The sequence below is a fragment of the Podarcis cretensis genome (genome assembly GCF_951804945.1).
Source record: "Podarcis cretensis genome assembly, chromosome: 4".
NCBI lineage: Eukaryota > Metazoa > Chordata > Lepidosauria > Squamata > Lacertidae > Podarcis > Podarcis cretensis.
Genome location: NC_137173.1, coordinates 80,504,839 through 80,517,242, shown reverse-complemented (window position 1 = coordinate 80,517,242; position 12,404 = coordinate 80,504,839). Strand labels below are relative to the sequence as shown.

Genomic DNA, 12,404 nt, shown 5'->3' with positions numbered 1-12,404 from the left:
AATACATATACATGGCAAGCAACTTGCACGCTCTTGCTTAAAATTCATACTGATGCTTCCCTGAGGTTTGTCCAGCTCAGGCCTCCTACACAATGTGTCACCTACCAAATATAAAAGCAGCCTGCCGGTTCCATATGTGGTGCTTGGCAAACCCCATTCCCTTCATTTGCAGTCCTAGGCTAGTGAAAACTGGAAGTTTATTTTGATTTGCTGGTGAGCAGACATAAATGGCGGGCCTTACTTCATGATTCATTGTTAGTCGTTTAGCCGTGTCCGACTCTTCGTGACCCCATGGACCAGAGCATGCCAGGCACTCCTGTCTTTCACTGCCTCCCGCAGTTTGGTCAAACTCATGTTGGTAGCTTCGAGAACACTGTCCAACCATCTCATCTTCTGTCATCCCTTTCTCCTTGTGCCCTCAATCTTTCCCAACATCAGGGTCTTTTCCAGGGAGTCTTCTCTTCTCATGAGGTAGCCAAAGTATTGGAGCCTCAGCTTCAGGATCTGTCCTTCCAGTGAGCACTCAGGGCTGATTTCCTTAAGAATGGATAGGTTTGATCTTGCAGTTCATGGGACTCTCATGAGTCTCCTCCAGCACCATTTCAAAAGCATCAATTCTTCATGATTCATAGCAAGTGGGGAATCTCAGGCCCAGCAATCCTTCAGCGCTCTGCATCTGGCCTTTGACATTTTCTACAAGTGTACCAAGGTGAGCAAGACCTGACAAGCATTTCGTAGGTTTCCATCTATTAGAGATCTTCCATTGCCTTGGTGAATTCTGAACTGTTTTGAATCAGAAGTAGCTGCAGTTGCTTAAAGCAACAACTCAACAGCAAATCCATCTGTGTGGATTTTGGCATTGCAATGGATGCTCATGACTGAGTAGTTAATCTAGCTGACCAGCCTCCCTATTGTATACAGTAGTTGAATCAGAAGTCAGCTATTTGTGGGACTGGATTGTTATCTAGCTTTGTTACATCGTATTTGGTATTGATTTTGTAATATTATTAATGTTATATTTAGTTCCTGTCCTTCACCAGCAGGTCTCAGTGCAGGTTACAACAATGTGAAGTTCAAAATTCAGAACATTCAAAACAGATCACAATCACAGGAATACGGTGGGCTCTGAAAACACACATCTCAGGTGCCGAAAGCCAGGTTGTTCACAACCTAGTAACTAGACTTTGATAATATTTGTACTCCAGATTAGGCGTTTGTTGTTCTTCATGTTTTCTCCCCCATGTTTAGGGCAGGGGTAACCAATGTGGTTCCCCCAGATGTTGTTGGATTACAGCTCCCATCTTACATTTATAGTCCATTTTTCTTCTTTCGTGTTTCATAAAATTTTAAAATCACATTATTATTATTATTATTATTATTATTATTATTATTATTATACACCTCAGAGCAATAGAACCCAAACAATAATACATCCAGACACTGACCAGACCTAGATCTGCTTAACTTCAGCAAAGTAGTGGTAGTGTTATGTTCCTTCAAATCATATCCATTCTGGCCACTGACCATGTTGGCTGGGACTTATGGGAGTTGGAGTTCAACAGCATTTAGAGGGTACCTCATTGACTAACCTCAACTTATGGGGTTATTCTTATTTTTAAGGTCCCCAAACCTACAAATGGCCTCCCAATCAACAACACTACCGTTCCCTGTTGCTCAGAGCATGCAAAAAAGATCAAGGCTACATTTGTGTGCCCTTTCTACGAGTTATAATAGATTGTCTCAACTTTTCGGAAATGGAGAACTTGATGAATTTTTTATCCGCACCACTGAGTTAAAACATAGCAATGCAGCGATGGCCACTTGCCTGCCTGTGCAATTATACTGGGCAAGTGCAGTTTTATGCCTGCAGATGTTAGATTTTTGTAGGAGGCACAGATGGTGAATCTCACACTTTAAGCTACAAACCCAACCCTTCATAAAATATTTTGATGGGTAATATGCTCTTCATAAAGTGCTGATACCAAACAATTTGAAGAACCAAAATATGGCCATGATTTATTGTTCTGTTTCAGTGGTATCGACTAAGGAAGCAAGATTAAAAAAGCTGAACTATATTGTTTGGTGATGCTTCAGGTACTCTTTGGGCATTATCACAAGTGTCTGTGAGAGCTAGGGATGACTGTGATGGGCACCCCAAACCTCAGAACATGCAACAGTCCTCCCTTATACCAGATGACAGGCCTTAGAACAGGCCTTAATCCCACCTCTTGGATCTAAGAAACCAAGCCGATCGTAAGATAGGTGACAGGAGAAGACATGCTCCAGCTCTTCTGTAGAGCTGTTTCTGGAGCACAGGATGGGTCGGAAAAAGAGGAGGAAGATGCATGTCAGGCAAGTGAAGGACCAGGTGCTTCCTCACCCTCTCCTGCACCAGTGTCTCCCAGAATCAGGAGGAGACTGAAGAGGGATGAACAGAGGAAGATTCCATGCAGGCGTAGTCTCCGACTGCGTGCAGGCAGCCCGTCGGGGGAGGTACGGAAACTGGTGGAGGGGGAGTGACCCTCTGTTGCTGCAACTGCTCCAGAGAACGCAGACCTGGGAATAGTTGCCTAGATGCTAAACTGGTGTTCGTGGCTGTTCGGAGCCATAGCTTTGACAATAAAGAGTTAGCTATCTGCTGTTTATGGGACACGGGTGGCTCTGTGGGTTAAACCACAGAGCCTATGAATCAGAAGGTCAGTGGTTCGAATCCCTGCAACGGAGTGAGCTCCCGTTTCTCAGTCCCTGCTCCTGCCAACCTAGCAGTTCGAAAGCACGTCAAAGTGCAAGTAGATAAATAGGTACCACTCCGGCGGGAAGATAAACGGTGTTTCTGTGCGCTGCTGTGGTTCGCCAGAAGCAGCTTAGTCATGCTGTACGCCGGCTCCCTCGGCCAATAAAGCTTGATGAGCGCCGCAACCCCAGAGTCGGTCACGACTGGACCTAATGGTCAGGGGTCCCTTTACCTTTACGTACCTGCTGTTTGCGTTGCTTTGGCTGGGGAACACCCTTCACAATATATATCAGCAAAATTAATTAACATTATTATTATTAACAACACAGATCTGATTAGGGCAGTTAAAGTCTTGTACTCTCCAAGTAGCTCAGCCTGCGTTTTTCCTTCCCTTTGGCGGCGTTTTCTGCTGAAATAGCAGTACTCTGAACTACAGCCATGATGACCTCTGACAATGGAACTGGCAGGCTGTAGTGGGATGTTACACTCTCCTGCTGCTGTTGTATAGTGGGGTCTTAAGATGACGCTATTAGTTAAAATAGACTGGCTGTTTTAAAAAATGAATAATTGCCCATTATGGTAGACTCCCATATTACGTCAATTGGAAAAATGCCTGCAATTGATAGCACCTTTGGGGGTTGGGACAGGGCTGGCTTAACCATTAAGCAAAATAATCACGTGCTTAGGGCTTCATGGGAAGGGAGAGGCACCACAGAAACTTTCCATTGCCAGATTTACCATGAACCAGCAACTCCACTTTTCAGTTTACAAATTCTGAGATAAAATCCGTCTCTATTAATTAAAGCAAGAAAAAGCTGAAAGCTAGTAATTAAATAGTTCATATCATGGAATAAAGTGGAAGTATATGAAAATAAGCATCGTTTTCCATCTCACTGTAGGTTTTCTTTCATTTAGAAAAATAGGTTCTCGTTTATGGCTTATTAAAGTGTGTGTGTGTGTGTGTGTGTGTGTGTGTGTGTATGGGAACCAAAATCTTTTAAGTGCATAGGGCCTCTAAAGTTCTTAATCCGACCTCTAGGTTGGGGGCAAAAGGACCACCTCCTGGTCCATGCGTTAAGACGGGCAGGGAACATGTTTTCTAACGACTTTGACATTCCCAATTGCTGGCTTTCAGAAAACAGACACTCAGCTGCTGCAGCATAATAGTGGTGATGTGCCTCATCTGCTGGCTTTAAGGCCAGTTAGTCCCTACACCCTCTGAAGCAGTGGTGGACTTTGGGACCTCAAATGTCAGCAGCGCCCTGTGTGATGCTAAAATTCAGCCTCCAGCCTAGTGTGCTCTGTTCTGCAGCATTGTTGTGGCTGCACCAGTTGCCTAAAATCACCTCTGCTGTGAAGTTGCCTTTCTTATTAGTTGTTCTAACATGATTGCCCTTGAACCTTGAAGTTGCGTTGGACGTTCAGGTTCCAAAGAACGTTCGCAAACTGGCATTTGGGAGCCAAAACGTTTGACTCGCAAGGTGTTCAGGATCCAAGACTGTATTTTAAAAGAGTAAACAATAGAATTTATCAACTTTGCTTTTCCTTTTTAACTGCCAAAGGCCTGTGCAGAGAGCGGCAGGCGATACCCTTGCCTGAAGCCCTGGAGAGTGCTTGCCAGTCAGAGTAAACATTGCTGGGCTAAACAGATAAGCCTTCTAACTTTTCTGGAAGGGCACCTTGGAGGAACATTGACAGACCGCTTTAGGAATGCTGTTCTAAAGCTTTTGAGCTCTGATTCAGAAGGGACTGCTCTTTTCGACAACAGTTTACAGTACAATCCTAACCATGCTAGACAGTCAGTGTGTTTTAGTGATTAGTGTGTTGAACTAGGATCTGGGAGTCCAGAGTTCAAATCCCCACTCAGCCACGAAGCTTGCTGGGTAGCCTTGGGCCAGTCATGGTCTCTCAGCTTAACTTACCTCACAGGGTGGTTTGTGAGGATAAAATGGAGAGGGACAAGAACCTCCTACATCACCTTGAGATCCTTTGAGGAATGGTGGGATAAATATAACAAATTAAGTGTCTACTCAGAAGTAAGTCCTATTGAATGCAATGGGGCTAACTCCAAAATAAGTGGGGGTTAAGTTTGTAGTCTCTCATAAGGGGAAGGCATTTGGCTGCTGTGGTCAAGGGTTAGGCCTCACCTCCACAATGTTCTCATACGCTACCCATGAATCTGACTCTTCTTCACCTGCCTAGAGTTCAATTCATACATTACCATAAGTCTAGGAAAGGCTTAGGAAGCAGGTGGTGTTGTGGTCTAAACCACAGAGCCTAGGGCCTGCTGATTGGAAGGTCAGTGGTTCGAATCCCTGCGACGGGGTGAGCTGTCGTTTCTCTGTCCCTGCTCCTGCCAATCTAGTAGTTCGAAAGCACGTCTAAGTGCAAGTAGATAAATAGGTACCGCTCCGGCAGGAAGGTAAATGGCATTTCCATGCACTGCTCTAGTTTCGCCAGAAGCGGCTTAGTCATGCTGGCCACATGACCCGGAAAAACTGTCTGAGGACAAATGTCAGCTCCCTCAGCCAATAAAGCGAGATGAGTGCCGCAACCCCAGAGTCGTTCGCGACTGGACTTAACTGTCAGGGGTCCTTACCTTTACCTTTTTAGGAAAGGCTTGCTTATGTGATAAGGTTTATTTGAAGAGACCAGGTTAGTTTGGGGGGAATTTGTGACTCCCATCCAGATTTCCCTGATCCTGAGAGCGGAGGCATAAACTCATCTTTCTTTTGTGTACATTGTGAGACAAATATATGGCAGAATTCCTGAACAGGTTTCGTGTGCCATCTCCATCCATAACGCACAAAAATTGTGACATTTGTTACTATGGCAACTAAACAGCAAAATAGATTTAATATCCTGGTAAAAGGGTATTCAGTGATTGAAATTCATCACATTCTGCCTGAGTGGTTGCTGTTGGTGTTGAGGCACCTGTATTGTCAGCTAGTGACAGGGTGGTGAAACAGGATCAATAATTATCATCCTGTGGATACTATGTCATGTCTTCCATGCAGCAAACTCCTCGTCCCCATTCACAACTGGGTTGAAATGTGGACTCCACCTCTGCAGTAATTTTTTTTTTTTTTTAAACACGAGTTCTTGCAAGGGTGCTCAGTCCTCGGTCATTAAGGCATCTTATCGCTGCAGTAAGCAGCAAGCCTCACAATTTATGCCCTGTCAACCTATTCTTTCCAAAGGTCGGTGCCTCCGTAATAGCGCTGCTGTAATTGAGACGACACTCGAGGACTGTCACACTAGAGGAGATATGATTATGTCATGGGTACTGGGTGTTCATTATTCATTCATGTCTATTCTAGCTGTCGCACTTGCTACAATTACAATGGCTCTCTAATGAGAAAAGGGTTTTGTAGCTACCCAACTATAGAATCTCTTCCTGGGGGTGTGGGTGGGGGAGCTATTCATAAAGATCTCTTAATGAGTTTCTCTTTAAAGTCCTTGAAGCATCCCCTTGTTCACATGGTCACCAGAACGGGTAAAGGATTATTTCCTTTCCGCCATTCAAAACAGCACTAAAAGAGCAAAGTGCTATAGTTTATCATTACATATAGTCAGATGGTGAAGGTGCCAAAACAGACAAAAATTAAGATGACACTGGGATGACCATACATTGGAAATAGTGAGAATGGGGGAATCAGTGTGCCTATTGCATATGACTAAACAATTTTGATTTTATAAACAAAGCAGAATCATTGATTGTTGTTTAATCAATTAGTCGTGTCCGACTCTTCGTGACCCCATGGGCCAGAGCACGCCAGGCACTCCTGTCTTCCATTGCCTCCCGCAGTTTGGTCAAACTCATGCTGGTAGCTTCGAGAACACTGTCCAGCCATCTCATCCTCTGTCGTCCCCTTCTCCTTGTGCCCTCAATCTTACCCAACATCAGAGTTTTTCCCAGGGCGTCTTCTCTTCTCATGAGGTGGCCAAAGTATTGGAGCCTCAGATTCAGGATCTGTCCTTCCAGTGAGCACTCAGGGCTGATTTCCTTAAGAATGGATAGGTTTGATCTTCTTGCAGTCCATGGGACTCTCAAGAGTCTCCTCCAGCACCACAATTCAAAAGCATCAATTCTCTGGCGATCAGCCTTCTTTGTGGTCCAGCTCTCACTTCCATACATCACTACTGGGAAAACCATAGCTTTAACTATATGGATCTTTGCCGGCAAGGTGATATCTCTGCTTTTTGAGATGCTGTCTAGGTTTGTCATCGCTTTTCTCCCAAGCAGTGGGCATCTTTTAATTTCGTGACTGCTGCCACCATCTGCTGTGATCATGGAGCCCAAGAAGGTAAAATCTGTTGCTGCCTCCATTTCTTCCCCTTCTGTTTGCCAGGAGGTGATGGGCCCAGTGGCCATCATAAAGCTGAGGAAATGGTGCAGCTCTTGGGCTTTGGCTGCCAAATGGTCTCTCCTTTTCCCACTCACACTTCCATTGTAAAGCTTTATCTTTCCTCCCATGGGCTCATTCCTGTTTGGTATATGATAAATGTTTTGAGCTGCGGCACTTAATAATAAATACAGGGGTTTTTCATTATAGATGTACAGTACTTATCAACAACAAGTGAGAGTTTGGCTATGCAAAGCAGTAATAGCAGAACTGCTTGAGAATTTTTCATTTTTATTATTCAGCATCATAAGTAGTGATAAGCTTAGGAAAAGATAAGCTTAGCAATGAAGGTGAGTTTATGAAGAGAGAAGCGTATCATTTCATAACTATGATCGTTGCAAAGTGAGGTGGTAAAATAGGCTATGCCACTTCTGGCTTGCATGTGGGATGTGGCACTTTTTAAATTAAAACAAAACAAAGCTACTTGCAAGTAACGTACACATTGCTGAGAGATCATCTGCTTCAGCCAATTTGCTGCTGTGATTGTTTTCTTATTTGTAGGGATATTTTTAGGTGGGAAAGCATTACAAAGAATGGTCCTCTACCTGCAGCCTGAAATAGTTCAGTCTGTCTTACCTCCTTGTAGTCTATTACTTCATTTCCACCTCATGCGTGCATTCTCAGCTAATGAGTTCTTAGCTAATTGTGTGAAGTGGCCCTAGAGCAGGCATAGGCAAACTCGGCCCTTCAGATGTTTTGAGACAACAATTCCCATCATTCCTGACCACTGGTCCTGTTAGCTAGGGATGACGGGAGTTGTAGTCCCAAAACATCTGGAGGGCCGAGTTTGCCTATGCCTGCCCTAGAGCTAATATGGGAGTTAGCATTCTGTTCTCATAGTAGCTGTATGAGGTAGGTCCTTACTGTTCCCATTTTATAGAATGGGCAATTGCAGCTGAAGAAACCACCCAGGATCATTCCCTACAATGGAAGTCCTCCAGGTGCACCTACAACAAATTTATCCTATTAAATGTTTTAAATACCCCAGTGCATTGGTGTGGTATGGGAAAAGGTTGCTAGCCCTTTTGAAGTGCTGAATGGCCTGTTTGCTATTTATTGGCACAGACCATTTACAGATTTAAACGATTCCCTGATACGCATCTCTGTGGTGTTTGCTTAGCCATCCACAGGCTTTATTTATTTTTATTGCTTTTAAATTTTATTTTAAAATATTCATAGACCACTTAAACATCAAAATGTGTCAAACTGGCGCACAAGTGAACGAAGGGCACCCGAGGCCAACAGCCAACAATAAAAGAGCATTAAATACAAAAATACTGTAGTAGTATTAGTTTTATATAGCATGGTTTGAAGAGATATTCTGACACGTTGGATTAAATGCCTGTTCAAAAACATTTGGAGCTTCCTAGGGAGTCAACTTCTTCCTCTGTTCTGCAACACTGCAAGTTGGATGACCAAGTGTTTCATAATCAGGTTTCAGTAACTGTGTGAATATATAATACTCTAAGTCCACTTTTCTCTTTCTAGTTGATAGCGTCCATTGTGTTCATCAGCTTTGGAGTGGTAGCAGCTTTCTGTTGTGCAATCGTTGATGGTGTGTTTGCAGCCCGGCATATAGTAAGTATGCCCTTTTAATATTCCTCTCTCCCCTGGTTAGCTTTTAATTTGTGCCTACTGAGCCATTTCTGGTTGTGGTGAAGATCTAGTGATCCACTTCAAGTTCAGCGTGTGAGCGGTGTAGTTTGACCATTAGCAGTTATGGAACACGCACTTCCATGTGTTTAGTGTGGTTCGCATGTTAGGATCATTAGGAAAGGGACCGAAAATAAAACTGCCTATATGATAGTGCTTGCTTTGCAATTTTCTGGTGCAGCAACACTGCCTATGGTTATGGACACCACAACTCAAAAAGGATATTGTATAGCTGGGAAAGATGCAGAAAAGGGTAACCAAAACGACTAAACGAGGGTAACCAAAACGAAAAGCTTACAACACATGGGTTTTTAGTTTGGAAAAATGGTCTGTAAGGGCATTGGGGAACATGACAGGGGTATATATAGGGCAGCAGTTAAGGGCAGCATTCGAAACTCCCATTGCTCTAGGTGCATTTTGCGACAGGGAATTTCATCAGTGTGAGCAGTTTCTGATTTCTGGGCGCAGTACTGCGCCTAAGATTTCAGATTAAAACCACGGAGTGGAAGGAAAGGAGGACCCTTTTCTGCCCCCCCACTTCCAGCTACTCTCTGAAGACTGCAGAAGAGACCCTTTTAAGAATATTAGGGTGGGTGGGCAGGGGAAGCATGGCTTTGGGTTTTTTTGCAGTCTTCAGATGAAGACTAGAACCATGAGAAAAACGAACATAGGATTTTAGCTACAGTTCATTCATTTTCAGCTTTGTATTCTTGTTACAAAAAAAGCGCGCCTAGGCATTCCCTTGTTGCGCCCATAACCTAGGTTTAAGGTGCCATTGAGCCCCTAGCTTTCATATCTCTGTTTCTATCTCTGGATAGCTGGTGAGCTGACTGAATTGCATTCCACCATTATAAAATTATGTGTGGTATGGAAAAAGTGGCGAGAGAGAGTTGTTTCCTTCTCTCTCTTTCATAATGATAGAAAACAGGGCCATTCAATGAAACTGGAAATGCTGGATGGTTCAGGACAGTACAAAATAAATGACTTCAGCATGCAACACATGAGTGGGGAAACGCCTATTGTGCTCATAATAAAATAATAATAATGAATTTTATTTATACCCCGCCCTCCCCAGCCAAGACTGGGCTCATGCTTCTCATACGCATTTGTTTGGCTGCTGTAAGACTAGGATGCTGGGGTTTTGGTATAATCCAGCACGGCTCTTCCTATGTTCTTATTATTTCAGAAATGTGTGCAGGGAAGTCAGTACTCTCCTGTACAGCAGACAGGGGTCTAAGGCAAAGTGATGTTCGATACCTAGGTAGGTTACTTCCTGAGTTTATGTCAAAACTTGAACTAGAGTAGGTTTTTGCAAACTTGGGTCCCCAGCTTTCTTTTTTTTTTTTTTGGACTACAGTTCCCATCAGCCCTGACCACTGGTTCTGCTAGCTAGGGATGATGGGAGTTGTAGTCCAAAAACAAACTGGAGACACAAGTTTGGGAAACCCTGAACTAAAGTCTTCCTGGTTCATAGTCTTGGTCACTTGGCGCTCTGAAACTGTTGGGGAATTTAGTGAATCCGAGGGGGTGAAAGATATGGAGATAATAAAAATTATATATATTTAAAAACTATGGACTAGAGCCGGACTAGAGAAGTTAATTTCGAGGTGTAGAAGTTTCACATACAAGTGTTGTTTTTTTTCTTTTTTGAAAGTTAATAAATATATGGAAATATGGAAGAAAATAATAATTATTATTATACTCACTTCTTGAGGCTCCATAATTCCCCCCCCCCAAAAAAATGGGTCAATATTGTGAGGAAACCACAGTATAAAAAATATGAAGTGACAGGATCGTGTGATGGAGTATTACTCAAGTCAAATAGAACTTAACCCCCCTTGATCACAGCGAAATATATAATGTGGCATCTTATTTGTATTTCAATCATGATTTCATTAGAAAGAGATGGCAATAGGTTATAAGAAATAATGCACAATCTTTTTCACTGTGTGCCTGTTTTCTTTTTTTCTTTTTTGCCTGTTTTCTTAATGCAGATAATTTGTTTATTTCCTGCTTTTCTTAAAAAGTCATGAGCAAAATAATGAAAGTTAGCTATGTTCTGTCTTTCACAAAGTACCTCCAGCTTTTTTAAAATAAAGGAGGGGGGAATCCATTGTTTTCACATGTGAAGATGGCATAAATTTGGCACAAATACTACTGAAGAAAAATATATTTCAGGATCTATAGCTCCACATGATTTGCCCCATTCAGAGGAAAAAAGCACTTCACTTAATAGAAAGCTCTATAGAAAAACACTTACAAAAATTAGAAGCTGATGTAGAAGGGGCTTGATTTAAAGTACCCCTGTCTCATGTGAGAAATCGTAATACAGATGTAGTTTGCTTTATTCACATTCATCCCAGTGTTTGTATATTCAAAACCACTATTCACCTCCCCCCCCCCTATTTTTTTAAAAATTAGAATGCCTGGATCAACTGAAACAAATAAAGGTGAAAGTAGTTTGTAATGATGTTAGTTCGGGGCAGGGCGGGGGGAATATGGATATTACAGGAATCCATTATCTGTGAATCATGTTTGTTGGCGGTATATTGTTACACAGCAGTAGAGCTGGCCCTTGCATGGAACTTAATATCCTTTCAAAACAACAAAACAACCTTTTCACCAGGCATGTAGAAGACAGTTGCTCCCCCCTTGTGATTCTATAGCTTGGCGGGGGTGAGGACAAACTTTCAAGCCACTTCTCTTCACCCAAATACAGTGGTACCTCAGGTTACATACGCTTCGGGTTACATACGCTTCAGGTTACAGACTCTGCTAACCCAAAAATAGTACCTTGGGTTAAGAACTTTGCTTCAGGATGAGAACAGAAATCGTGCTCTAGCGGCGGGGCAGCAGCAGGAAGCCCCATTAGCTAAAGTGGTGCTTCAGGTTGAGAACAGTTTCAGGTTAAGTACGGACCTCCGGAACAAATTAAGTACTTAACCCGAGGTAAGGTAAAGGTAAAGGGACCGACTCTGGGGTTGCGGCGTTCATCTCGCTCTATAGGCCGAGGAGCCGGCGTTTGTCTGCAGACAGCTTCCAGGTCATGTGGCCAGCATTACTAAGCCGCTTCTGGCGAACCAGAGCAGCGCACAGAAACGCCGTTTACCTTCCTGCTGGAGCAGTACCTATTTATCTACTTGACTTTGATGTGCTTTCGAACTGCTAGGTTGGCAGGAGCAGGGACCGAGCAACAGGAGCTCACCCCACCGTGGGGATTCGAACTGCCAACCTTCTGATCGGCAAGTCCTAGGCTCTGTGGTTTAACCCACAGCGCCACCCGCGTCCAGGGACCACTGTACTTAAAAGGGAATGGTGTGGGTTGGGGGCATAAGGTATTTATTTTGCAATGCACTTCTCCAACCAAAACATGTCTAAACAAATGTGAATATTAGTGGGGAGGTGTGCATAAAATGTATCAATTAGTGAAAATAACATACCAAATGCATTATATTAGGGACATTGCTTGGGGAAAAAAGTGCACGTTAGGGCAAGACTGCACACACAAAAAATGTATTTTTGAAGAAATTTATACTAAAGTGCTGATGAATGCTGAGGATTACCGGTAATTGCAATCTAATGATGGCATGTGAGCAGAATTTAAGACTGGG

The 12,404-nt window shown here is 43.2% G+C and overlaps 1 protein-coding gene across 3 annotated transcripts in view; it reads left to right on the top strand.

Moving 5' to 3' along the window:
- TMEM255B (transmembrane protein 255B) overlaps positions 1–12,404 on the top strand; it is a 60,612-nt gene that overhangs the window by 29,726 nt on the left and 18,482 nt on the right. For all 3 annotated transcript variants that reach the window (XM_079972991.1, XM_079972990.1, XM_079972992.1), the window contains one exon: positions 8,629–8,718. In XM_079972991.1, the coding sequence (XP_079829117.1) occupies positions 8,629–8,718 (90 nt within the window). The remainder of the gene's footprint in view (positions 1–8,628; positions 8,719–12,404) is intronic.